At 46.1% G+C, this 26,156-nt stretch overlaps 1 protein-coding gene across 1 annotated transcript in view; it reads left to right on the top strand.

Annotated features, from left to right (window-relative positions):
* The first annotated feature begins 2,215 nt into the window (after positions 1-2,215).
* LOC146868525 (lipocalin-like) overlaps positions 2,216-26,156 on the top strand; it is a 66,428-nt gene continuing 42,487 nt past the window's right edge. The window contains exons 1-2 of the mRNA XM_085610870.1: positions 2,216-2,686; positions 9,272-9,411. Of these exons, the coding sequence (XP_085466996.1) occupies positions 2,591-2,686; positions 9,272-9,411 (236 nt within the window). The 5' untranslated portion in view covers positions 2,216-2,590. The remainder of the gene's footprint in view (positions 2,687-9,271; positions 9,412-26,156) is intronic.

The raw sequence follows: 26,156 nt of genomic DNA, 5'->3' as shown, positions 1-26,156 counted from the left end.
CTGGTCATTCCTGAGTGACATAGACTCTGTCCCCTCTGCTTTCAGGTACCTCTCATCAAGAATCCACATTTGGATTCCACCGGACACTTTCTCCTTCTGCAACAGTGGCACTTTCCTGAAGTCCTCCATTGGGTTAGACGGAGATTTCCGACACCACTTCACACGTATGCACCAGGTTTCCCTGGTGTAGGTAACGTGGGTACTAGGATATCCCCGGGAGGGGTGGCTCTCCAACCTTCTGTCTGCCATGGGGTTTCTTCAGGGTGCACTGGGAAGGGTACTTAATCTCTAAAAATACAACTGCGACTTACACGTAAAGTTGAACGTAGCAGGCTGTCGTGTTCCTACACTGCACACGCTCTCCGTGGGGTCCCTATCTACTCACCTTGGGAGGTTGCTTGGGTCTCCAGCACTTCTACGTCCTCTTGAACCTGTCTTGATCCGAGTTGTGGTTCTTATACCACTTTCTTAAGTATGTGGTTTGGTCGTCCCCTGGGCCCACTGTGTATTTCGTGCAATTTACAGTGTTTATTTGATAAAGTATTGTGTGCATTGTGTTTATCTCCGTGTAGGAGATATCTGAACGTACTAGAGGAATATGTCTCATTACAACAAATGCGTTTTTCACGCATTCCATTACAACGTAGTCGTTACAACGACCGCGTTGTTTTAACGTGAACTATTACATCGCAAGTCATTACAACGACTTGATGTAGGGGGCGGGCTGGATTTAGGAATAGTATTACTTACTATTCCGACTTAGGAATACTATTACTTACTATTCCTACTCCAGTTTCTGCAACAGCACGGAAGGTGTTGGATTGTAAATCCAACACCAGTGCACCCCCTGCAGCAAGTCGTTGAAACGATGTAATGGTTCTCATAACAACGCGGTCGTTGTAATGACCGCATTGAAATTGAATGCGTTGCATTTGATGTAAAGGCTCTTTCCCGTACTAGAGAGTATTATTTAAAAAATATATATTTGTATAAATACTTAGGGGTCCATTAGGATGTCTGCCCGCCACCCTAGTGGTGCTGGGATGGCCGCCAGTGGTGCGGCGGTCCCGCACTGCCAATTAGGATGCGACCGCCACTGTGGCGGTCGCATCCCGCATATACAACATTGTGGCGGGCGGTGCTGTGAGGAGCACCCGTCACAATGTTGTAAATGCATGTTGTGCATTGGCATGCACAACGTGACGGGCACTGGGCGGTGCCTGCCACCTCGTGTATGCCAATGTAGGGGGGTACCATGGGACCCCCCCAAGTGCTGCCCGCCACCCCCCGGGGGCCCACAACGAGCCCCCAAAGCGATTCCCGCATGCCTTTCCATGGCAGAGTGTCCGCCATGGAAAGGCATGAAACCGCCATCACCATAATATGGATGGTGGTGCCTGCAAGGCACCGCCACCATATTGTGGGCCTTTTCCGCCAGGTAGGCAATCGTGACGATTGCCTTCTATCTCAGTGAAGTGAGAAAACATGCCTCTTTTAGAGAAACCCCTCCTTCTTTTTATCATACTTAAAACAGTAAAGCAGTGTTTTGTGAAAAGGCTCAATCCGCAAATGTGAGCCACTTTTTTTAGGGTGCCAATTTTTGATCCAATCCTACCCTTGGGTAGTGTCAGGATATGGCTTCACAGGTTTAAAGCTGGGTTGCGGAAGGCAGAATGAACAGCAAAGGGGTTAAGTTTGGTAAGCTAGAAAAAGGCGGTATATGTAAGACAGGGATAGGGGTCCACGTGCAGGTAGGAGCAATTCCGGAAGAACTGGTGGAGCAGAAGGACAAAGAGGGGGCTGAAGGATGGGGAGAAGACAGGTCTGAATTCATTAAGGAATAGTGGAATGGAAAGACAAGTGGGGGCTGTTAGCCAGGAACAGTTGATAGTAGTTAATAAGAAAAGTGGGAATGGCGGAGCCTTTAGAGCCAAAAGGGGCCTGTTGATTTGTTTTGAGTGGGGATGGGAGGGAAAGAGTTACAGTGAATACACTGTGTTAGTTTGTAGCGAGTGACATTGCTGTTGCATAAGGCAGAGGGGGGCCCACGGTGCCGTGTCAGCTTTACCATCACTCACTTAATAAAAGTGGCCTTTATCAAAAGCAAGTCCCTCTATCCTGTCAATACACAAGCGGTGGGGAGGTGGATGCCGGAGGACACCTATTATTTTCTTTGAACGTTTATACAACTGTACAAATATTCTAGAGTTATCCTGCCAGTAGAATGTTAATCTGCACTGCCAGCAGCTTCCTCTCTCTCCCGCCCACCCCCAGGGGGTCAACTCACCCCAGGATTTGTGCATTTCAGGCACGCTGGGCCTGGAACAGCCCAGCGGCTTCTGGGGGGGGGGGGGGCAGGGCTGGTCTGCAGCTGGAGCCGGAGTCACGCACAGTGGGGGGGGTGTTGTGCGAGGTACGCCCATAAATAGGCGCTTGCCACCGCCTGGACCTGTCCAACGTTCAAGCTCTGTCAGCTGGTGCAGGCTCCGTTTCTATCGTTTACTGACTCGCAGCTCTTCCCGAGGCTGCAGACCTCTCCAAGGACCCGTAGCGCCATCTCTCGAAGTACCCGCGCGCCCGACAGGGAAACATGCAGGCCACCGTACTGAGCCTGGGGCTGGTCCTTGTCTGCTGCCTGCAGGCCTACGCCGAGGTGCCCGTGCAGCCGGACTTCCAGGATGACAAGGTAATTTAAGTGCAACCTATACACTTAGGTCTCTTTGAGTTTTACTGCCTCAGATTTTCCAGCCGTACCTCAAGGCAAACATTAAGATGTCGATGCTAAGGCTGAGGACTCGAAATCAAGCTATAAAGACGTTTTTTTTTTATTTGCAACTTCATGGCATATAAATAATCTTACTGTGAGTAATTAAAATGTAGCAAAACACTAAAACGAAGTTGCTAACATGCAGCAAAAATGTCCTTGGTTGTAAATACAGTCAACCGCATTCAGATGCATTTTTGGCAATTTCTTACATTTGAAAACCAAAATAAATCTTTTATCCGTAGTGAAACTTCTGGGTCAGTTTGTCTCAAAATACAAAGGTATCATTTTGAGCAGGTTCTCTGTAGTTTGCTGAAGAAAGTGAGATGACGCCAGCTGCTGAAGACCCCATTGTGATGGACGCAGTTTAGCATCTCTGTGGCGTTAACCTCTCATCTTAATCTTCCAACCCTGATCTGTCTAGAAACTCCCTTGGAGATACAGCAATTCGACCACTGTGATCTATATTGTTTAGCTACCAATGGATAAGCCCTTGTTGTTGTAAACTGTACCTTCTGAGGACATCTAAGCACCATTATGTGACATATAGTGCAACGCATGGGTGAGCCAGTATCTATTTTTCGGTCTGTGGCCTAGTTAACTCACCAGCCTCATGTTTCTGAAATATTGCATAGGAAAAATCCATGTATATGGCAACCGCCTAACTATAACGACCTAAATATTTTTAAAAATCATAGAAATTCTCCAGTTATAATCTCAAATATTTCTTTTTCAAGTTTTTCTTATTCAAGTGTAATTCACAGTTTGCTTGCACGCACCGCAACATACAGCATTGGGCAATGGTTAGCCCACTTCAGCCATTTGGCTCAGTTCACTGCGAATGCCGGCACTTAGCACATATGCAAAAAAGTAGTCCAATTCTGTACCCTTAATGGTAGATCGATCTTTGCTTTCATTTTATGTATTTTTAGTTTAAAATTCGCAATAGTTTATTTTTATTTTTACAAATATTTTTGCAAATGTATGCACCTTTGCATGAGGTCATTTTTACTTTTTATTTTGTTTACACTTTTAATGTCTATTAAATGTGCTTGAAAAGAAAAACTAACAAAAACATTGCAGGTTTGTGAAAGCCAGAGCTATTGGCTTAACCAATGGCTGTTTATTTTTTCCCAGATTTTAAATATTCCCTTACAACACAAGAGTATCGCAGCACGTAACAATCAGTAGTTAATTTATTCGGAGGAAAAAGAACTGCAATGATGAGAGGTGAGAGAAGGGAGGACTGGCCAGGGGAATGAACCAAGGATGAAGATTGTTTATTACAGATTAAGCATGTAGCAGAGACTGATCTACTGCAGTAAACTATGACGTCAGTAGAGAGGAGTAGGTTTGCTTGCACAGGCACAGCCCAGGACTGTCCAAGAGCATCTGGACAGGTACAGGGATATTCAGTATGGGTTAAAGTTCCACCATCTCCCTTACACTCCTTTGGGTAGTCTTCAAGATCAGCCAATCCGAGGTCTTTGGATGTGAACTATAAGTGCCGCCAGCATGCCATGCACTTTGTGGCCAAGGATGAAGACAGGGATGCTGCAGTACACTGGGGTGGCAGTGGCCGGTAAGAGGTGCCGCTTTGTCACAGTTGCATGCAGGTCATGTGTCTTTAGTGTATGGCATAAGGCGTGTTTAGCAGCTCATAGAAGTTGCTGCTTTTCTTTGGAGCTGCTGGATTGTCATTCTACTATGTGGCAGCAAGTATTAATAATACTGTACTGTGTAGAAGCGGGTAGCTAACCTGGGAACATGCATAGGCTGCTGCGGTACTGCTTGAAAGCAGGCAGATGGTGTCACCTTGCTGGGGGGCGAGCAGAGGATGCCACTTTACCATGTAGATTCAGATAGGGGATACTACTATCTTGTGGAAGTAGACAGAAGATGAGGCGTTTTTATGTGGCCATTGCCTGGGCATACAGCTTTCTTTGTATGAGTTAATGGTAGGTCGGAGAGCATTCTTTACTACAGGTCTGCAGGCATGTCAACCTGCTTTCTTATGAGAGCAGGGAAGAGACCCTGCTTTGCTGTGAGGCAGGTGAAGCAGTTTACTTGTGGAAGCAGGCAGGGATTGCCCTTTGATGTAGGAGAATGTGAGGGGAGGAGGGTGCAGCTATTCTATGAGGCCAGGCATTTGTGGGAGATACTGCTTTCTTCTGGGAGCACACAAGGGGATGCTTCCTCAGAGCATCAACTGCAGAATTCGGTACAAAGACTGTGTCTAAAGCTTCAGAAGTAGGACCATGTGAAGCCAGCATTGCAAATACTACACAGGATGTCTGCAGAACAGAGAATCAAATGTAAAGTTCTCTGTGTGATTCATAAAGCATACGAGAAGTCTGGGATATAGACAGCACCTTGTTTCCCACTATAAGCCAAGCTGCTCTCCAGTATTCTACATCGCACCGGATCACTCCACAGACCTTGAAGAGACGAAAGAACAGAGGCAGATCACTAGGAGTTTAAGGCCCAAAGCTGTGGAACACTGAACCTGACTTCGAAGGCAGAAGCCAAACATATGCACTTCAGGAAACTCTTACTGTGCTGGAAGGGGTGGTGGCAGCTGCCCAGCCGCCACTTCCTACTCACCACTACTAGTCAAAGAGTTTATCATACTTCTGGCACATACATTCATTTGGAGACACAAAACCGCAGCATTTTGGAGACAAAAAGATGTTACATTTTTGGCTTGGAAATAATAAAAAAATAATATTTATACATTTTCAAAAGAGAGAAATAGCCCCTGTTCGGATTGCGCCTGGTGATTTACTGAGTGTTTAGTCCCTGATAGCTCCTAGTTGCTGCCTCTTTGGCTGCTGTGGGATTTAACCAGCACACTTCCCCAGACCCTTTTCTGATCAGCTGGTTACTACCAGTGCTATAAACCCATTAGCTAAGGTAGACACTTAAACTTTCATGTAAATTAACTTTAATCTTCCATTGATCCCATCTGGTCCTCTCCTGCATACTGGTCAAGTTAGTGCAATCAGGTGTTTCCCTGGTACTTCCCCTCTCCTACCATAGTTACAGCAAATCAACCACAGAGACACAGCTCAAGATGAATGGGTGGTGAGTGGGTAACTTGTCAGAGTCTTGCTGCTTAACGTCACCATCTGTAACAGTAAGACTACCATGCCATTGCTGGTAATCATCTGTGGTACGGCATGTGCGTGGATGGTGGGGCATGGTGACACTATTGTGACCACACCATCTGAGAAAAGAGGATGGAAATATCCTAGGGTGGTATTATTTCACTGTAGATCTCCGCCATTCCAGAAAGCGCATCCAACAGCTCCTCCACATGGCTCACCTTCAAGAAACTGCTGCCACTCACTATTCTACCACACCACCCACCTCCTGAATCAGCTCTGCCGCACCACAACCCAACCACCAATTGGTTTACCTCTGCCTTTCTGAATACGTTTCTACCGATTTACCAAGCACCACTTCCACACAGCTTGCCTCCAACAAATCATTCAGCTTGACCACATCAGTGACCGTAACCATACCCCACCACGTCACCACAACTCACCTCGACAATACCCAAGACTACATCCGGTATCCCATCTCACTTATCACCTCTACCACACCTCCCTCATCACCATTCTGCCTGCCTCAGATCCCAGCTCCTCTATACTGCATCTCTCCTCACCACCACAACACAGTTTCCTTTCACATCTTGTGCCCACCTGACTTGATCCACCACCTCGCAACTTCCTCACCACACAAGAAAGAACAACATGCACCTCCAACAGAGTGTGTGTGTGTGTGTCCTTTCAGTAGGGGAGGAGGTATTGCTTATTGATGGAGTCAGTCCCTGCACAGGAATAGGAGCTGTCAATTTGTATGATGGATTGGAATGTGAGTCCCGCTGGAGACAATGCGTAGATGCCAAGTGGCCCTAACTCATATGTGGCACCTTCATGCGGCTCTGACCTAGTCAGCACATCTTTGCATTTTGGGACTTTTAGTCTTGCTTTTACCCTTATAAGTTTGGGATTAAAAATCTCACAATCCAAAGAGCTATACATTTGAATTGTCACAAGCTGTTGCTCATGGCACTGAGCCATTTAGCACATTTGAATCTCTTTGAAAAGTAATAAAATAAAACCAATATGCCCATCACAATTAGTTTTCAAGTGATTAATTAGCTCGAGGGTTAACTGAACGAGTGACCAGATTGCAGGTAAGTACTGCAACTCATTAGGTTAAGCCAGTGTAAAAGATAAAATGAGAGGGTATTGTTTATCTCGCATGGTCTCTGAGGTGCTTCTTCAAAAGAGATGTGCTCTCAGGTACAGTTGGGGAGTCACAAGAAACGATGAAAGAATATCTACAAGCATTGCTGGTATGCCTTAACTTTTTATAACTAGACTATCACTTTTCTCTAGTCCAGTGGTTCTTAATCTGTGTCCCTGGGATCCCTGGGGGTCTCCCTGGCCTACTCAAGGCGTCAGTGACTGCTTAGAAAATGAGATATTATCGACAGATTAATTAGGTGTATATAAATAAAGAAGCAAAATGTACAATTGGAGGCTTAAAATTAAGTTAGTATCCTCAGATTGATTTGTGGAAGTGCATCAAACAAGATATAGTACGGATGGTGAGTGTCCTCAATTGAATGTAGAAAACGTTCAAGCTTCCCATTAAAACTAAAATTGTATTTTGTTATGTTTATGTTTGAATTAAATAAAAGATTTTGTCTTTGGTGTATTTGTTTAACAAATGCTTCTTTCTCTATTTTTTTGTTTATTGGTTTGCAGTTCTGATCATCGAAAATGCTTAGGCTGAGGTCCCCGGGTTCCAGTAGAGATTAAGTGGGGGTGCATAGAGGTCAAAAGGTTAAGAACCACTGGTCTAGTCAATTCACTTATGACACACTATGTAGACACCTCTAGAATGCAAAGCTGATAGACCATATATTAAAAATTCGTAGTTGGACATTATGAGGAGGTTAGCCAGGACACTCCATACTGAAACAACACTAAGCCCATTGTTGGGTTTTTATTTTTTAAATCAGTGTATTCTTAGAGTTGTAGTCTGGTATGCTGAGCTTCTTGAGCGAAAGTAATAGTTTTCTGCGGATGGAAATCCAGAACTGAAAACACAGTATTCACCTGACACAGAATATTTATCATCGTAATTGACGACATGGAGACATGATGACTCTAATGCACAGCTTTCAAGTTTGCCAGGTCCATGCATAAGTAATTATACCAGTCCAGGTTTTTTGTAAGAATTCTGAGATTTGTAGACTCAATTAACTGAGTATAAAACCAGAACGATAAGTCCCATAATTCTAAGAAAACACCAGGACCAGGGCTTTAAGTGGGATAAAAAAAACTGGGGAGGGGCTTCTCAAAGGGATGTGGCAAATGTAATTTAGAGTGTAGCTTATAAACACATAAACTGAAAATCTGTGCTCAGCATAGTGTGCTGTACGACTGGTACGTTGCTGTTTCTGTCATTGCAACCAGACATATAATACAAGTAACAAGCCAGGACTATTGGCTTTGTCAATGGTTGCTAGTTGCATAAGATAAATAAGCAACAACTGTGGCTTCGTTGCATATTGAAAATGCTTCAGTTCTGAAATGATGAGACTGTGAAAGAACTATAACGAGTGTCTTTTGGGTTACATCAAAGGCAGTGAAGGGTGGTAGTGCTGCTGAGTTAATATTTATATTTTACATCCTGAGGGTGAGGGCAAAAATGGAGAGCCTGATAAAGACCCGTCTCAAAACCTGCTTTTAAGAACTGCAGGACCCGGCCTACTTATAGGCATGACCTGGACTGACCTACCGATTGACACATGAGTCTGGGAAACTTGGCAGCTATGCCTAAGGAAGAATTAAAGTTTTAAGGCTCTTTAGAGATGACCAACCTGATGCACACATGATACATTACGCCCTCATGGGTCCTCCTCGTCCCAGTCCTAACAAAGTGAGGCAGTCCTGCTTCCAACCAGTCAATCAAAACGCTTCAAGACAAAAAAGCCAAAGGTCACATAAACAACTCCCACCCACCGCCATGCCTGTTATCAACAAGTCCCAGACACAAACACAGCGGGAGGGAGGGAGGGAGGGAAGAGGACTGGGTTGCGGAGAACCCTAATAGGGGTAATGAAGATTACCGGTAACAAGACAGTAGCTGGCTCACAAGCACCTACGGTGCCCGTAGCATCCAAGTTACTGACCAGGAATCTGTCTGGAAAGCACTGCTGCACGTCCTCACTGGACAGACTCACCCGTCACTCATTTTGCCTTTTAAGTGGTAATTCCCTAGCTCTGCGAATGTGCGAGTAAAAATGCCCCTTAAGACAATGATAGAGAGCACAAGACATTGCAAGAATGGCTCAGTGGAACTTGTTGCATCAATGCATAATATTTACTTGCTTACTGGTCAGTTCTGTGATTGGTTCCGATTTGAAGTTTTTTTTCAATCAAAGCAAACCACGACGATGGCTCTAATTTTACTTTTAACTATCCACAGATTGTGGGGAAATGGTACAGCATAGGCCTGGCGTCCAATTCTAGATGGTTCCTGAACAAGAAGGACGCCTTAACCATGTGCACCTCCATCATCACTCAGACTGCAGATGGCACCCTGGAGCTCACCTCAACCTACCCCAGGTAAGCAAAACACCTTCCAGTGTCAATCTGTGTGTAAGAAGTCAAAGTGAAAGCAACTCTCTGAGCTGGAAGAACCACAGTCACAAGCCACTAACAAGCATTGGTAAATGCAATATGTTTCGTCTGTGTGATTAATAATAAGCTGTTTTGTTGTAAATTGCAGCTTGGTGAGCAGTTGTGCAATATAAGTTACTTAAACTCCATTAAAGTGTTATGATTTGTTTATTGAGAAGGGCAATATGTTGTGCTGTTACTCGTTACTGCTGTGCAACTTGGCTTAAAATAACAAAAGAGCTATGACGTGGCCAGCTTTGACTATGTTATAGCATTTTTAGGTCTCGGCTGGCGTTGGAGCGCGCATACGCTCCTCGCCTCGAGATTTATAGTGAACAAGTCAGTTTGGAGATGGGAACTTGAGCCCCGCCCCTCTGAAGTACTGGGTATTTTAGACCCAGCGGTGCAGGGGCACACACCCTATGACTTCGGGGTTTCACCCTGTTCCGGACCTACAGAAACACAGAGTCTTCTGGGTGAAGTCAAAGAATCGTTTATTGGCTGCAGACCAATGACAGGTATCCTAGAAGTACAACAGCGTGTATGTTCTCAGGAGACTGCTGAAAATCATAGGAACGAACTTCTCCTTAAGTACAAAATATCATGCTCCAGGCATACATTCCTTGGTTTACGATATGGTCATATAAAGGTATACATTACAAACGAAAAAGCAGAGTCATGATGACCATCCCACATTCCAGTTCGGCCAGCCCACAATGATTTACACAGGAAGGTTCAGATCCCATGTTTGAAGTAAATAGACCCCCCAATAAATATGAGCATCTCCTGTTTTGGGAAACAAGTCATAAAGCAAGAACAAGCAGGTGTGGAAGAGATTAGCCGGGGGATTGTGTAGAATGAAAGGGTTTTATGACGGGTCAAGCCCTGATACGAATCACAGGTGGAAGGAGGAAGGGGAGCTCGTGAGACCGGTTTGACCCGGGGCAGCAGAGCCAGCTGCCCAGGTCACAGAGAAGTCAGAGGGAAAGCCCGTGTGCTGTGAGGCCCGTATTAACTCCATCATAGCCTATGTGAGGGCAATGACAAGATGGCCACTGCTTCCAAAATGGAACCCGCGTAGTTGAGCAGAATACGTGTACACAGTGCATTCGTAGCTGGAACGGCACATAAAGCATTCGTACGTGCCGCATTTACCATTTGCGGTTCGCTAATACCAAAATAGACAGAGGTAGGGCCCTGTCCCTTACGCGGTTCCGAATACCAAAGTACGACAGACCCTCCTTTTGCCCTTACATAGGCAATCACTATACTCATCTTAATCCGAGTCTAGGTCAATGTTCACGAAGTCATGGAGATGTTGCTGTAGCATCATTCTATTACTTAGCTCGTCCCTCGATACAGGTTTCCTTACACATAAGGTAGCACAGAGGCCACATATCGCAGGAGCACACTGTATACATAGACAGAACAGGAAAAGAATGGCTAAGATCATTCCAATGACCATCAGAACTTTCCAACCCCAGGCAGATATCAATTCCCAGAACCATCCCATCAGTGACCAATCTCCCTTATCCACGTGTATGGCTTCAGATATTTTATGGAGTTTGGAGATGGCTTGATACACTGTTGGAGCATTATCTGGTATGAAAATGCAGCAACTGGATTGGATGACCTTGCATACCCCACCGCGGTCTGCAAGAATAACGTCTAGAACCATGCGGTTCTGCAAAGTCATAAGGCGATCCGCTTGGAGCTCAGCTGTCAAATTACTAAGGGCACCAGCCGTTACATTGACGGTGGATTCAACCACACGAGTCAGCTGTCTCAGGTTCCTACTATTGACCATAGGTCCCCAAAACGGCAGGAAACCCAGGAAAAAGTCTCCTGCTTCCTGACCGGCAGTGTCCTCCTTACTAATCACACCTCTCACAACTCTGGTCTTGTGATAGTCAGAGGCGGCAGTAAATGTCGGCGGTAGCAAGTTCGCAATATAACATGTGCCCGAGAAATCAGGGGGCAACCACGTATATGCTCGGTCATGACAGATGAAATATGTGCCCTTAGCAGCCAAAAATGCAGGGGAAAACTGTGACGGGAAAGTGTACGTTTCAGTACAGTCACTTCTTCCCAGTTGAGCCCTAGGGTTCTGACCATTACCCTGTAAGCAGAACCGACCCAGGTGGGGTACGACCCAGATTGGAGATGAGATTTTTCGCTGTCTTTCACCCAGACTAATACTATACCCCGTCGCGTTCCATCCTACATAAGGTCTCAGCTCTTCTTTGGGAATGGACGAGTATGCATTAATATCCCTACTCATATCGGCAACTCCTTTCATCAGAGCCTTATTATTGGTGATGGGTCTGATGGAACGCGGTGGGCGAGGGGAGTATGTATCTAGGGCGTAGAGAAACATGGTTTGGAATGCCCATGACGATCCATTGTAACTGTACGGTAGCACCAGGTAGGGAATACCCTTGTTAGTGGTATGGGGCATTAACCCACAGACCCAGCAATTGGTCGTATTCATTACCAGTTGGTGCTGGTGCAAGAGTTGGATAAACGAGTTATTTACGAACTCTGATCGTCGGGTCTGTTCGTGCTCAGGCAAAGGGTGAAAAGAGTGAGAGGAGGCAGTAGAAAGAGATATAGGCTGTTGAGTGGGTGCAATGGGTTTTGGAGCAAAGGAAAACACACATCCTACAATAAACATCATGATACTACACAGTGTAACAAAGCACAAAAAGACAAAACATTTACTTTTTACAATTCTACACATCCTTGTTTGAGAGTTCATTTCCTCAATCGGTCTCTCCATCCTACAAAACTCCATCCTCTACTCGGGCCGCTCGCGGTGGATGAGTTTCTTCTGCTAAGGAGTACGCCTGTCAGTCCAGGGAAACGCCCTAGACCAACCAGAACCGTTGACCTAGCGTCTTCGGCCTGTACCCCAAAGTCTTGGCACCGCGACCCTGCGGCAGAACCCGGATGGTGGTTCGAAAAACAAAAATCAAGAAAGTCCTTCAGATGGGAGAGCAAAAAATGTCAAAAGGGAAATAATGAGGAAATCTTTATTTGTCCATGGGCCTAGGTCTCAAGTTATAGCGGAGATGGCCAGGTGCTGTTTGGTCTTGAAACAAAAGTTCAGGCTCAGTGGTGTCCAGTCGATTTGATGGCGGCACAGCTTCCTGCAGAATATTGTCACTCTCTTGGACTGAAGCTGTGTCTCTTAAGCGAGCGTCACTGAATGGTACAAAGCGAGGTACAATGTCTGTCTCTGAGTCAGCGATACCCTCGTTGACCCACTGGTCATATGGCAGAGGCAAGGGAACTACCTTGCAGTGAGTACCATGAATCCAGTGCTTCTTCCCTTTCACTCGCACTGCTGATCTTGTCGAAAGAAGAACAAGATGGGGGCCGATCCAGCGAGGTTCGTCGTTGCCCTTACGCTGGAAATTCCGGACCAGGACCCACGAGCCAGGGTTGATGGGGTGTCCAGGAGGTTCAGAGGCTTGGGGAAGAGTATCATGTACCTGTTGGTGCAAAACACGCAGTTTAACAGTCAAATCATACAGGTAATCGAGCAGTACTGGATGCTCTATTTCACTGAACTTCGTAGGCCTTGGCACACCCCATACGTTGGCCGGGCGGCCAAAGACTACTTCATAAGGACTAAGTCCCACTCGTGAGTGTATCGTCATTCTGGTGGACAAGAGTGCTAGAGGCAGAGCATCAGGCCATTTAAGACCAGTGCTCGCCTGGATTTTGGCTAACTTGAGCTTTAAGACTCCATTGTAGCGTTCAACTAGTCCAGCTGATTGGGGGTGATTTGCAGCGTGGAATTTCTGCCTTATGCCTAAACCTTCACATACATTCTTCATCACTTTACCCACAAACTCACTTCCATTATCACACCATACCATTCTCGGCATCCCAAACCTGGGGAAAAACTCTTTCACAAGGGCTTTGGCTGTGGATAGGGCAGTGTTATCTTTCAGAGGATAAGCCTCTACCCATTTTGAGAAAGCACAAACAACCACTAGTACATATTTCAGGTTGTTGCATCTTTCCATGTGAATAAAGTCCAGCTGCAAAACTTCGAATGGACATGATGGGGGTGCAAAGTGACCGGCCGGAGTTGGGGTTCCCCTACCAGGGTTGTACTTCAAGCATACTATGCAATTCTTGACCACATTCTCTGCACACTTGGGAATCCCAACATTCTGCCATACTGGAGCCAACAACTTACAAATACCTTTCGTACTGATATGCGCCATTCCATGTGCCATAGTAACCACTGGAAGCACATATGCATCAGGCAACAACCATCGCCTATGTTCTGTCAGGTCAATCCAACAACCATTCTCATCCAACTTACCCATACTCTCTCTCCACTTGCTTAACTCTTCTTCTGTAGCTTCAGCCTGAAGCGACTTCACACTCTCTATTGTGTTCTCACACATTCCCACATCATTAACCCATCTTGCGGGGCCTGCAACATACATTCTAGTCTTCACATTCTGTGCTGTCTCTCTCGCGGTCTCATCAGCAAACGCATTCCCACGTCCAACATCATCTGTGACTTTCCTATGCGCACTGCATTTCATGATCGCAACTTGCAAAGGTAGGGTCAGTGACTCAAGGAGATCATTCACCAACTTGCCATTCTGAATTTTAGCTCCATGCGACGTCAGGAACCCACGCTCTTTCCACAAACGCCCAAAATTATGAGCCACGCCAAAGGCGTACTGGCTATCTGTGTATATGTTCACTCTCATTCCTTCAGACAACACACATGCTCTCGTGAGGGCGATCAATTCTGCTGCTTGGGCCGAATTATGTGGCACTCGTGCAGTTTCCACGACCGTATGTAAAGTCGTGATAGCATATGCAGCAGTCGTGTCACCATTAGGGAGCTTGAAACATGACCCATCTACCCATAAAGTGCCATCACATTCAGTCAGGGGAGTATCTTTGAGATCTACTCTCCCTTTCGTCTCTTCTTCTGTCCTGAACAGACAGTCATGTTGCTCAATCTCATCTGAGTCTGCTGGAATCGGCAATAATGTGGCTGGATTCAGCGTATTGCATCTTTTTATGTGTATGTGATTCGCTAACAGTGTGAGTTCATACCCTGATAATCGCGCACTAGTCAAGTGTTGTGTCTTGGTTCTATTTAATAATGTGTCTACAGCGTGTGGAACCATGACAATCAATGTGTTGTCCATTACCAGACCAGCAGATTGTCGGATAGACATCGCTGCAGCAGCTGTCGCTCTCAGACAGCTTGGCAATGCCCTCGCTACAGGGTCCAAGGTGGATGAAAAATACGCGCATGGGCGCGGTCTGTCGCCAAAAGGCTGTGTTAACACTGACAACGCACATCCATCTTTCTCGTGAACATACAATGTAAAAGGCTTGCTATAGTCAGGGGTGCCCAACACAGGTGCTGAACATAACGCATTGCGTAATTCCACAAAACTTTTCTGACACTCTTCAGACCATGGGATAGGATTCGGTGTGTCTTTGCATGTTAATGCTAATAAAGGTTTTGCCAACAAAGAAAAACTAGGGATCCAATGCCTACAGTATGAGGTGATTCCTAAGAAAGCACGCACTTCTCTCTGTGTCTTTGGCACACTCAACTGTGCAATGGCTTGAATTCTTTCTGGGGTCAGTCTCCTTCCCTCCTTCGATAAGAGATGACCTAAGTAGGTCACTTCTTGTCGACAATATTGCAGCTTAGAGAGAGACACTTTGTGATGGTAAGCGGATAAATGGCGCAACAGTGACAATGTGGCTTCTTTACAGATCTTCTCAGTATCCGCAGCGATCAGTAAATCGTCCACGTACTGGATCAGGATAGCGCCACTAGGTAAAACAAGTGCATCAAGCTGCGCTTTCAAAGCTTGACTGTATATGGATGGACTCTCGCAGTAGCCTTGGGGAGCGCGTTTGAAGCGGAAGCTTCGGCCTCCCAGACTAAAACCAAAAATGTCTCTGCTCTCTTCTGCAATTGGGATACTAAAGAAAGCATTCTTTAAATCGATCACTGAAAACCATGCAGCAGAGGCTGGAATCATCGTTAACAAGGCAGTTATATCAGGGACAACCGGAAACTGAGGCACAACAATCTTATTAACCTCTCTAAGATCAATCACAAATCTGTAAACAGGTGGCTGTGAAGGGTCCGCTCGTTTTAAGACAGGTAAAATCGGACTATTGCAAACGTTGCCTCTTGTCTCTTCAATCACACCCTTATTAATCAAGTCGCTGACAATGTCTAACAATGCTTTCTGGCCTTCATTAGAGATCTTGTACTGGGGAATACGTGGCAGTCTGACATTAGCCTTTAGAGTCACCACATATGGTGGTATTTCCAAGAGGCCCACATCATTGGGACCAGTAGCCCAAAGGGCATCCGGAAGGGATGACAATTCAGGTGGCATCGTGTTTTTAGACAAATACATTGGAGAAACCACTTGCTTGCCTAATGTAAGTTGTACTCCTGAAGGAGAACAATACAGTGTAGCGTGCAATCTTTTCAACAAATCTAATCCCAGCAAATTCTCACCACAACCTGTTGTCAGGATCAGGGGCGCTCTCAGCTCGCAAGGTCCAACGGAAAGTGACATGGGACTGGAAATCGGGTTCCTAACTGGGGCGCCAGAAAAACCTACTGAAACATTTATATCGCCAGACAAAGGTGCGCCAGGGAGTTTGGAATGCATAATTGAACTCTTTGCAGCACCAGTGTCTAGCAGAAAAGGCTCCGTTACATTTGCTGTAGTCACCTCAACATACGGTCCACTCTGATCCACTGGCACTGAAACAACTCCCTCTCTCTGTCTATGGCTATCCTAGTAATCATTATTCTCTGCATCACCATCTTCTGCATAATAATCATTATTGTAATACTGAGCCGTATTACTAGTCGCATTAGCTTGCTGATCAAAGCTATTAATGGCGCTTTGGGGCGGAAGAGGACGCGCGTTTTGTGGAACACTTCCACGCCCTCTGCATCTAGGAGCTTGCTGACCACCTCTACCTCTTGCGCCATACGTATTACCGTTCCGTTGCATTAATTTAGGGCAACTATATTTAAAATGACCTTCCTCTTTGCAGTATGAACATTGGTTGGGACCTACAGGGACACGTGGTTGATAATACCCATTCATTTGCTGATTAGTCTGAAATTGTTGGGGTTGGTGATAGACACCTTGGGGTTGTCTATAATTATTACCGCCGCCACGTGGTGGATAGGCCTGCTGTAAAAGGACCTTTGTCTTTAGTTCCTTCGTTTTCTTCTCCGTTCTATCTTTCTCGTCTTTATCTCTGTTTTCATAATACTGTGCAGTAGCCAGTATTTGCGCTGAAGAAGAAACGGCCCAAGAACTCTCTGAATCTTTCAACTTTTTACACAGGTCAGGGAGTAAATTCTGCACAAACTTATCCACAAACAACCGTTGGCCACCCTCAGTACTCATATCTTGCCCACTGTGGTCAATAAACGTTTCCTCAAACCTAGTAAAGAAGTCTGACACTGTCTCATCTTTCTTTTGCTTACATGCAGATAACTTGTCCCAATTTACGCGCATCGCAGGCATTATTGTCTTCATATACGTGATGATTCTACCAGGCAGTTCAGCTACTAAAGGTTCTGGTTTCGCACCACCCGTTTGTCTAGCATCAGCAGCAACAATGTTAGCCCATGTATCCCCTAGCTCTGCATCGTGATCTGCATTACGAATTGACCCCCATAAAGGCTGTGGAACAACATTGCCAAACAACATGTCTATGTCGGCCAGATTCATAATGCATGACCCTGCCGTCTGTGACAACTCTTTATAATAACCTGCTGGGTTTTTACGGGGATCAGGCAATGTCTGCTTAAGTGCAAACACTTCAGAGCGCTTCCATGGAACATGCACCCAAACACGCTGGAAATGCGCTGCCACAGCGGGGTTACCACCGACAGCTGCAACCGCTTCCTTCCATACCGGGGGAACTTCTCTCATAGGGTATTGTCGCGCTTTTGCCTTTTTCCCCACAAGGACCTCGTGTTCAAACAATGACTGTTGGCAATCGTCATTCCTTAAGGACAATACAACCGCAACTGCTTTATCTACTTCGCGGTCCACAATTATACCAGTTCCAAAATCGAACCTCACTCTACACAATTCCTGCGGGTTCGGATTTCTACCACTATCCTCCAATTCTTCACAGAGAATTTCGCACATTTTCTCGAATACATATCTCTGTTTCGGGGCATCCCATTGATGGAAAGTGTTAACAACCGATTCCACATCATACAGTGAAGGAAAAACGATCCATCTACGCGCCATGTGATCTATTACCTTTTTCTCATCGGGGTTAGGCAATTGGCTGCGCAACTGCTTATGCTGTACACCAGGAGTTGCACCAGATGACCCAAAGAGAGGCGACATTAATGTAGTAACCACATTGGCTAAACGCTGTCGCGCTGAAGGAGAAGCTGAGGCGAGAACAGGGGGAAAAACAGAGGGAAGAAAAGAGGATGTAGAGACAGGTACTGGAGTGGTAGAAGGAAGAGCGTTAGGGGAGGCAGTTACTGGATTAAGCAAAGTCGCAGGAAGTGCGGGGGTAGTTGGAAGCACTACCGGAGGCGCTTGAGAAGACTGCGCTACAAGAATAGGAACTGGTTGCAAAGCAACTGGCGGTTGCGGCAAGGCTTGCAGTATATGCACTGGAGGTGGCATATTTACAAGCTGGGGAGGCGCCGTGGCAGTTTGAGCATACGGGGGTGGCGAACTCAACAAATGCGACATTAAGGGATCTTTCTCCTTTTCTTCTGACTCATCCTGCTTAGAATGTGGCAAAACTGGGTAACATTTGTCAATCCCTAACTTACGCTGCCTGTGCAATTGCTCATTCATTCGCTCCTCTTCATTATCTTTAAATTGTACAGCTGCTTGCATTACTGACATACCTCTCTCTCTTTTATTCTTTTTCGCTAGCTTAATTTCCTTCTGTTTGGCTTCCTTTCGCCATAAGCGGAAAGAGTCAAACATCGCCGGCCGGGCTTTCTTCTTAAACAATTTAATTTCCAGGTTATCTAAAATATCGGTATCAAAACTACCATTTTGGGGCCATTTTAAAACACCGTCTTTCCTGGTGTAGTGGATCCACACTTCGTTATATGCAATGGGGCCTACGCCATGTTTCACATAGAGCTCATAAGTTGGAGTTCCAACCGGAGGAACCGGACATGATTCTTCCAGCTGGAAATCTTTTCCACAACCCAAACAGAATAATCTACCAAATAGTCCAGAACCAGGCATCTTCGCTCACTAGTCTAGATCCAAACGTCAAAGGATTATCGATTACGATATTCTCGTGAATACACGAGTCCTCTGGCTTTGGGGTTTGCAAACACCAAATCACCAATCAAATCAAACGATCCCGAGGGATACCAAAACAAATGGGAGACGCTCCACTTATACTTAACTGAATATTGCTGATCGATGACGTCACCAGAAGACTCTCTCGATTGTTTCGCTCTCTCAAACTCGTCAAGGGTCCAAAACAGGTCGATTAATCAGGGCAGCAGTCCTTCGTAGCCGTCGGGACGCGGAGAACCTCGCAGAAAAGACTTTCGGACCACGTCGACATGCAGGGGTCGATGAAGTGGCGGCCTTCCTCCGGAATTTCCACACGAAGCTCCTCACGAACCTCTGGCTTGGACTGGTACCGCTAAAATCGGCCCCACGTTGGGCGCCAAACTGAAGTACTGGGTATTTTAGACCCAGCGGTGCAGGGGCACACACCCTATGACTTCGGGGTTTCACCCTGTTCCGGACCTACAGAAACACAGAGTCTTCTGGGTGAAGTCAAAGAATCGTTTATTGGCTGCAGACCAATGACAGGTATCCTAGAAGTACAACAGCGTGTATGTTCTCAGGAGACTGCTGAAAATCATAGGAACGAACTTCTCCTTAAGTACAAAATATCATGCTCCAGGCATACATTCCTTGGTTTACGATATGGTCATATAAAGGTATACATTACAAACGAAAAAGCAGAGTCATGATGACCATCCCACATTCCAGTTCGGCCAGCCCACAATGATTTACACAGGAAGGTTCAGATCCCATGTTTGAAGTAAATAGACCCCCCAATAAATATGAGCATCTCCTGTTTTGGGAAACAAGTCATAAAGCAAGAACAAGCAGGTGTGGAAGAGATTAGCCGGGGGATTGTGTAGAATGAAAGGGTTTTATGACGGGTCAAGCCCTGATACGAATCACAGGTGGAAGGAGGAAGGGGAGCTCGTGAGACCGGTTTGACCCGGGGCAGCAGAGCCAGCTGCCCAGGTCACAGAGAAGTCAGAGGGAAAGCCCGTGTGCTGTGAGGCCCGTATTAACTCCATCATAGCCTATGTGAGGGCAATGACAAGATGGCCACTGCTTCCAAAATGGAACCCGCGTAGTTGAGCAGAATACGTGTACACAGTGCATTCGTAGCTGGAACGGCACATAAAGCATTCGTACGTGCCGCATTTACCATTTGCGGTTCGCTAATACCAAAATAGACAGAGGTAGGGCCCTGTCCCTTACGCGGTTCCGAATACCAAAGTACGACACCTCATTTCCATTGGGTAGCGTCAGCGTTTATGGTAAACACTGGCTTCCCATTGGAAAGGAGGGTTTTTCGTTGCCTCCCTTTGGCTTTTTGTTGGACTGGCTCACCTGATTCACGGTTGTCATGAACACTTTTCTTATCTGCTTGTTTATTTAACAAGCAGATAAGAAAAGTCTTCACAACAGCTGTGAAGCAGGCACGGAGCTCAGAAGTGCACGGGGTCACGGTAAGGACAAGGCAATGGCGAGCGCTTGTTTTTTACTGTGGTGCCTTTCTTTGGGGTTCCGGGAGTGGCTATATAATACAGCAGAGCACAGCCCGCTCTGAAATGTTGCTCCAATATTTTGCAAGGGATTTCACACAACATCTCGAGGCCAAGCAGATTGGACGGCAGGTAAAAAATACATTCTGTCACGAAGACTCACGCCCCCCTTTTTATCTCCGCGCGGGTAAAATGATTGGTTCATCTCGGTGCGTTTCATTAGCTTTTCCCCCAAACAACTTATGAAAAGGCCCATTATTCACGCACAATGAGCATGTTGATTGCATCTCTACCGGCTCCTTCACATTTCTGCCATTTCTTTGCGCGGCAATCTGTGCAGTGTTTCCTTGCTGGTCCCTTGAATGTATTCCCCCCGCCCTCCACTCGCCTCTTCTCTCCCTTCCTGAACTCGTTATGAGGCACAAGTGAATATGTGATTGCAAAATGATCTATTTGCCAAACGCGGACCTCTGCCTAGTTAAGCTCTCTATTTCCTTCAGTATTAATTTAGATGAAGTGGATAATGTCCTCTGCTCATGTAAATATGTCATCTTCTCGGTCTAGTGAGACCGCTTGCACTATTGCCTTGTAAAATTATGGGCCTGCGAGTAGTGTCACCGCATCGCTTGGTACAGTTTCCTTCATTTTTTGCTGGCAATCATAATAGTGAGACGCGCCCTGCCAAAGAGCCGCCTGTCCTATTGAACTTTGACTTTTCTGGGCCTCGATCGATAAACAGTGGTGTGTCAGTATCTCCCAGGCAGTAAACTGCGGCCCAATAAATAACGAATAAGAGGCGGCGAGCGAGGAAAGCTCATCGCGGCCTCTAAGACACCAAGGATTATAGATTTATATTGACTCCGAAATAGATTCCAGTTCATGGCATTTGTGGCTGAGTTCAGTAAACAGCAGCTCGTCTGCTCCCCCCCACACATGTAAACAAATAGGGCATGATAGGAAACTGTTGAGATGTCAGCCAATTGAACTCTGCTATCACGCAAACAGTAACAGAGAACATATTGCACAAGGGCAACAATGCACACCGCTGCAAAGGCAAGGTCACGTATGTGTCTGCATCTGTGTGTGTATGTGTGCATGCCTGTGTGCATTTGCCTGTGTATATGAATGCATCTGTGTGTGTGCGTGCTTGCGTGTGGGTGCCTGCGTGTCCAGGGCAATGTAATCCTTCACTATTGTCAACATGAACATAAAAATGAATTTTATGTTTGAATCACATTTGCCGTTGTTAGAATGAAATGACTGCTGATGGGGTCAGGCCTTGCCTCAACATGGGGTTCTGATTTGGTAAATAACGTAGTCCTTGGCAGAGCACGGTGACGTTATTACAGGGACCTTGATGGTATTGTGTGATCACTTGAGCAGCACGCTTCAGAAGGAACGAACGCATCAGCTGGGTGTGCCCACCATTATGTTTCGCATTCTTACTGTGAAACCGTTGTTTTTCGTGACTAGATAAAAAAAACATATTTAAAATGTGCTTACAACTTAAAGACTGTTATATTGTTAATAGGTGTACTGCCTCCCTTTCTTGGCCTCGCTGCCAACCCCGGACCGCCCCTTCTGCAGTCTTTGCACCCGTCCCCCTCCACCCCCCACTTCGGTGAAAAGCGGAGTCTGGCAGTCCTTGCACCCCTCCCCCGCCCTGGTGAAAAGCGGAGTCCGGCGTCAGAGGCTCCAGGAGGCAGACTTCATTCTAGTGTAACTTTTGCAGTAGTCAGAATAAAATAACCACTGTTGCGGCCTCTCTTTCAACGTGTACTTCTGGTTAAGTCTTTTCTGCTGGTGTGATGCTGTTTTCAGTCCATTGCCTCTGACTCTACTTCCTGCCGGAGCCTCGGATGAAACAGTTTTGTTCTAGAAAATTCTGCTCCTGTATTAGATTTGAACACTCGGGGACTTTGGAATTAACTCTTTCCCCCAGCCTCGCAGACGGCAACATGATTGTGTGTGCCTGTGTGTTTGTGTCCATGTGTGTGGCATCTGTGTGTGTGCATGTATGTATCTGTGTGCATGTGTACATCTGTTTTTTGTCTGTGAGTGCCTGTGTGTGTGCGCATCTGTGTGTGTGCATCTGGGTGTGTGCATGCTTGTGCGAGTGTGTGCATCTGTGTATGTTTGCCTGTGTATGTGAATGCATCTGTGTGTGTGTGCGTGCCTGCGGGTGCGTGCGTGTCCAGGGCAATGCAATCCGTCACTTCTGTCAACATTAACATAACAAGCATTGAAAATGCAATAGGTCTCGCCTTTCATTAAGTTAAAGCCATTTGCTTTGCTATACAATACCATTAGCAAAGCAAAGGGCTTTAACTTAATCAAAGGCAAGACTTATTGCATTTTCAATGCTTGTTTTAGTTACCTTAAGCCATGTTCCACAGCAGCTCAGCTGCTGTACAACATGTAACATAATATTGAAAAAGCGAAGAGATTTCGAATAGGCTAAACCTATTGGCTTTGGCAATGCCTGGGGTTAAGGGTGGAATATGTAATTATTTTAGTATAGAGATATAAGTAGGCAGATATTACCTGCATCCCGATATAATGCTGTAGACAATATTTTTGGACACAAATGTGTGATAATCATGCATGTTGTCGAAATTATGAACTGATGCCAGCTGGGAGCTCTGGTATCAGCTGTAATATTTTGTACTTTTAGTCAAATGTGAATTCAATAGTGCACATTTGCAGAGTTGTTTGGGGTCATACAAATGCACAAAAACATAATATGAATGACCTGCAGACGTTAAGAATATTAAAATATATTTCTATGCAATAAAAGGGTGCCAGTGGGGTTAAAGCGTGACCGCACACTCTACTCTAAAGCGAGGGAGTACCACCGGCTGCATTATTCCAGCCTGCCCAGGATTAGAACAATGGTACACAAAGAAATATTTGGTCGAAAATGAAAGGACACTTGTTTCACGACCATGCACAGCAGAAAACAGAACAAACAAGCCTGTGATTAAGGCATTGAAAAGGTCTGACCGGATCTGCTGCAAAAATATGTTTTGAACAGGGCACACAATTTGAAGTTTACAATGTTTATGAGCGAGTAGTTCAGCAAATCAAGGTTTCCTCACTTTGAATTCTGGGACTTGCAGTCCTTGCAATGCCTAAGAAAAAACCCGAACTGGATGAACTCCCACGCATGAACCTGAGAATGTTGGCAATGCTGCATAAGAGTGCCTATATGAGCAGTCTGGAACTGGAAGCAAGGGGCACCACAACGTGCATTGTCTCTTTATTGCACCAGAGCAGTGTCAAATGGACACCAAAGGAAAAGGCCGATAGAAACGAAAAAGTGCACAACAAATATACAAACCCTCTGAAATTTAAATATGAGCCCAGGACCAGACAATGTCTGCAGCGGATTCAAGCAACATATTGTGGGAGATGGGGGCGGGGTGCCACATGCAAGCAACATGTTGTGGTAAAGTGCATTTTAAATGTAAATTGTGTTAATCTTCTAAATTAAAATAATTCTAAGAGTAAAATGTGTTTTTGATACTGTTTAGGATAGATTAAGAAAAAAAATGAAACTTAGGTGCTTGGACATTTCACTGCAGGCAAGGCTAAGCGTGGCGTAACGAAACTTGAGGGGGCCCCCTTGCAAAGCACAATGAGGGCGCCCCCCCAGTGGCCCAGCCCCCCCACCTACCATCGTCCACCAATGAGTTATCACTAATCTGTGTCTCACATGGGAGTCACGGAGGGCCACGAGAAGGGTGCGCGGGGCTTTTTACGGGGTCTTTATGGCCGTACAAATGAGCTGTGCCCCCCACCGACAGAATGTTCATGACATGTAAAATGTCACCCTCTTACAAACAGATGTTAAAAAAATAAAAATAAACCTCGCTCCTTAAACACAAAGTGTCTTGTGTGTGAGTGCACGTCAAAATAAGTGCACGGAGGTTTGTTTACACGATCCTCTCGGAAGACGTAATCATAATGAGTGATTACGGGTGACTGGCCGTGCAGGTTATATGGCAAACATACAGGATCCTCATCAGCTAATTCGGACACTAATCATCGCTTCTCATGTTTAAACCGCTCCATCTGTGCTCTTAATTCCAGCGCGAATGTTACAGAGTAACTGCGTTATCTTGGGATTGTTTCGCTCAGCGCGCACCACCCGTGTTTTACAAGGTTATCCAGCTTGCACGCTCCCATGGTGCATATGTAGGACCTCTGAAGGGTTATGTTGGGTGGGGGGGGCTCTACACAGTGTAAGAGAGCAGCTGCAGGTGCCCACGAGCCATAGGAGGAGGCACCTGATGCAACAGGTGCCAGCCCCTTTTCTCCATCGGTCTGTTCAATCGCCATTCACATTTTGTTTCCACCCACCAGCATGGGTGCCCACTTCAATCAATCAATCATTTGTAGAGTGCACTACTCACCCGTGAGGGTCTCAAGGTGCTGAGGGGGGAGGGGGCTGCTACTGTTCGAACAACCAGGTCTAGAGAAGTCTCCTGAAGGTCAGCAGGTCCTGGGTCTGTCGCAGGTGGATGGGAAGGGTGTTCCATGTCTTGGCAGCGAGGTGAGAGAAGTATCTGTCGCCGGTGGTCGTTCGGTGGATGCGTGGAATGGTGGCGAGGGCGAGGTCAGCGGAGCGAAGCCGGTGGTTCGGGGTGCAGAAGGTGAGTCGTTTGTTGAGGTATGCTGGTCCGGCGTCGTGGAGTGCTTTGTGAGCGTGGGTGAGGAGCTTGAAGGTGAGCCTCTTGTTGACGGGGAGCCAGTGCAGGTCCATCAGGTGGGCAGTGATGTGGCTGTGGCGGGGGATGTCGAGGATGAGGCATGCGAAGGCGTTCTGTATGCATTGAAGTCTCTTCTGTAGTTTGGCCATGGTTCCCGCGTAGAGGGTGTTGCCGTAGTCCAGCCTGCTGGTGACGAGGGCCTGGGTGACCGTCCTTCTGGTTCCGATGGGGATCCATCTGTAGATGTTGCGAAGCATGTGGAGGGTGTTGAAGCAGGAGGAGGAGAGGCACCGGATCTCTTGTATTGTGAGTGTTTCTTTTTCCAGATCAGGTGCACATTTGCCTTAAACAAGCACCCAGAGTCAGGGCAGATGGGCCAATATGTTACTTTGAAAATGCTTTTTGTTTCTATTCTTTGCCTTTTGGAATTTTTTGCCACCATTATGTGCTTCCATGTTGCAGTAATTCAAAGTCAATAGTACATTTCTCTTTGTACCAACAAAAATCATATTTTCCTGTGATAGGTATTAAAATTAGGAGGGTTTCTATACCTGTTTAATTCCACCTACCTGCTATGAAGCAGTAATAATGTTCTATTAAAAATATACATCATATTTAGGCAGCATGTCTCTTTATATTGGAGGGGGGTGGGCACACACTGCCTTACACTCCAGCTCTCAGTTTGCCCCGATGCATCATAATAAATGCAGTGCATGATAACACTTTCTTCTGTGTCAGGCTTTTTGTTTTTCACTCTTGTTGGTGCAGCCAGTGCTGTGTATCTCTAGACACGTGTTTCAGGATAATTGTCCTTCTTCAGTAGAGAGCAACACTTTTTTTGGGGGTGCTGGAGATGCTGCCCAGTCTTCTCAGGTCTCAGTACCACTCGCTGGGTGCAGGTGCATCAACCAGAGCTTGTCAGCTCGTTAGCTCAAGGGAGCCTTTTCAAATAGGAGGGGGGTGGGCGCACACTGCCTCACACTCCAGCTCTCAGTTTGCCCCGATGCATCATAATAAATGCAGTGCATGATAACACTTTCTTCTGTGTCAGGCTTGAAAAACAAAAAGCTTGTCATGCCAGGCCTATTGTCTTTGCCAATGCTTGTTTCAGCATAGCTACGAATGAACTACTGCCA

Source organism: Triturus cristatus, chromosome 1_2 (genome assembly GCF_964204655.1).
Source record: "Triturus cristatus chromosome 1_2, aTriCri1.1, whole genome shotgun sequence".
In the NCBI taxonomy this organism is placed as follows: domain Eukaryota; kingdom Metazoa; phylum Chordata; class Amphibia; order Caudata; family Salamandridae; genus Triturus; species Triturus cristatus.
This window is presented reverse-complemented; position numbering and strand designations above follow the sequence as displayed.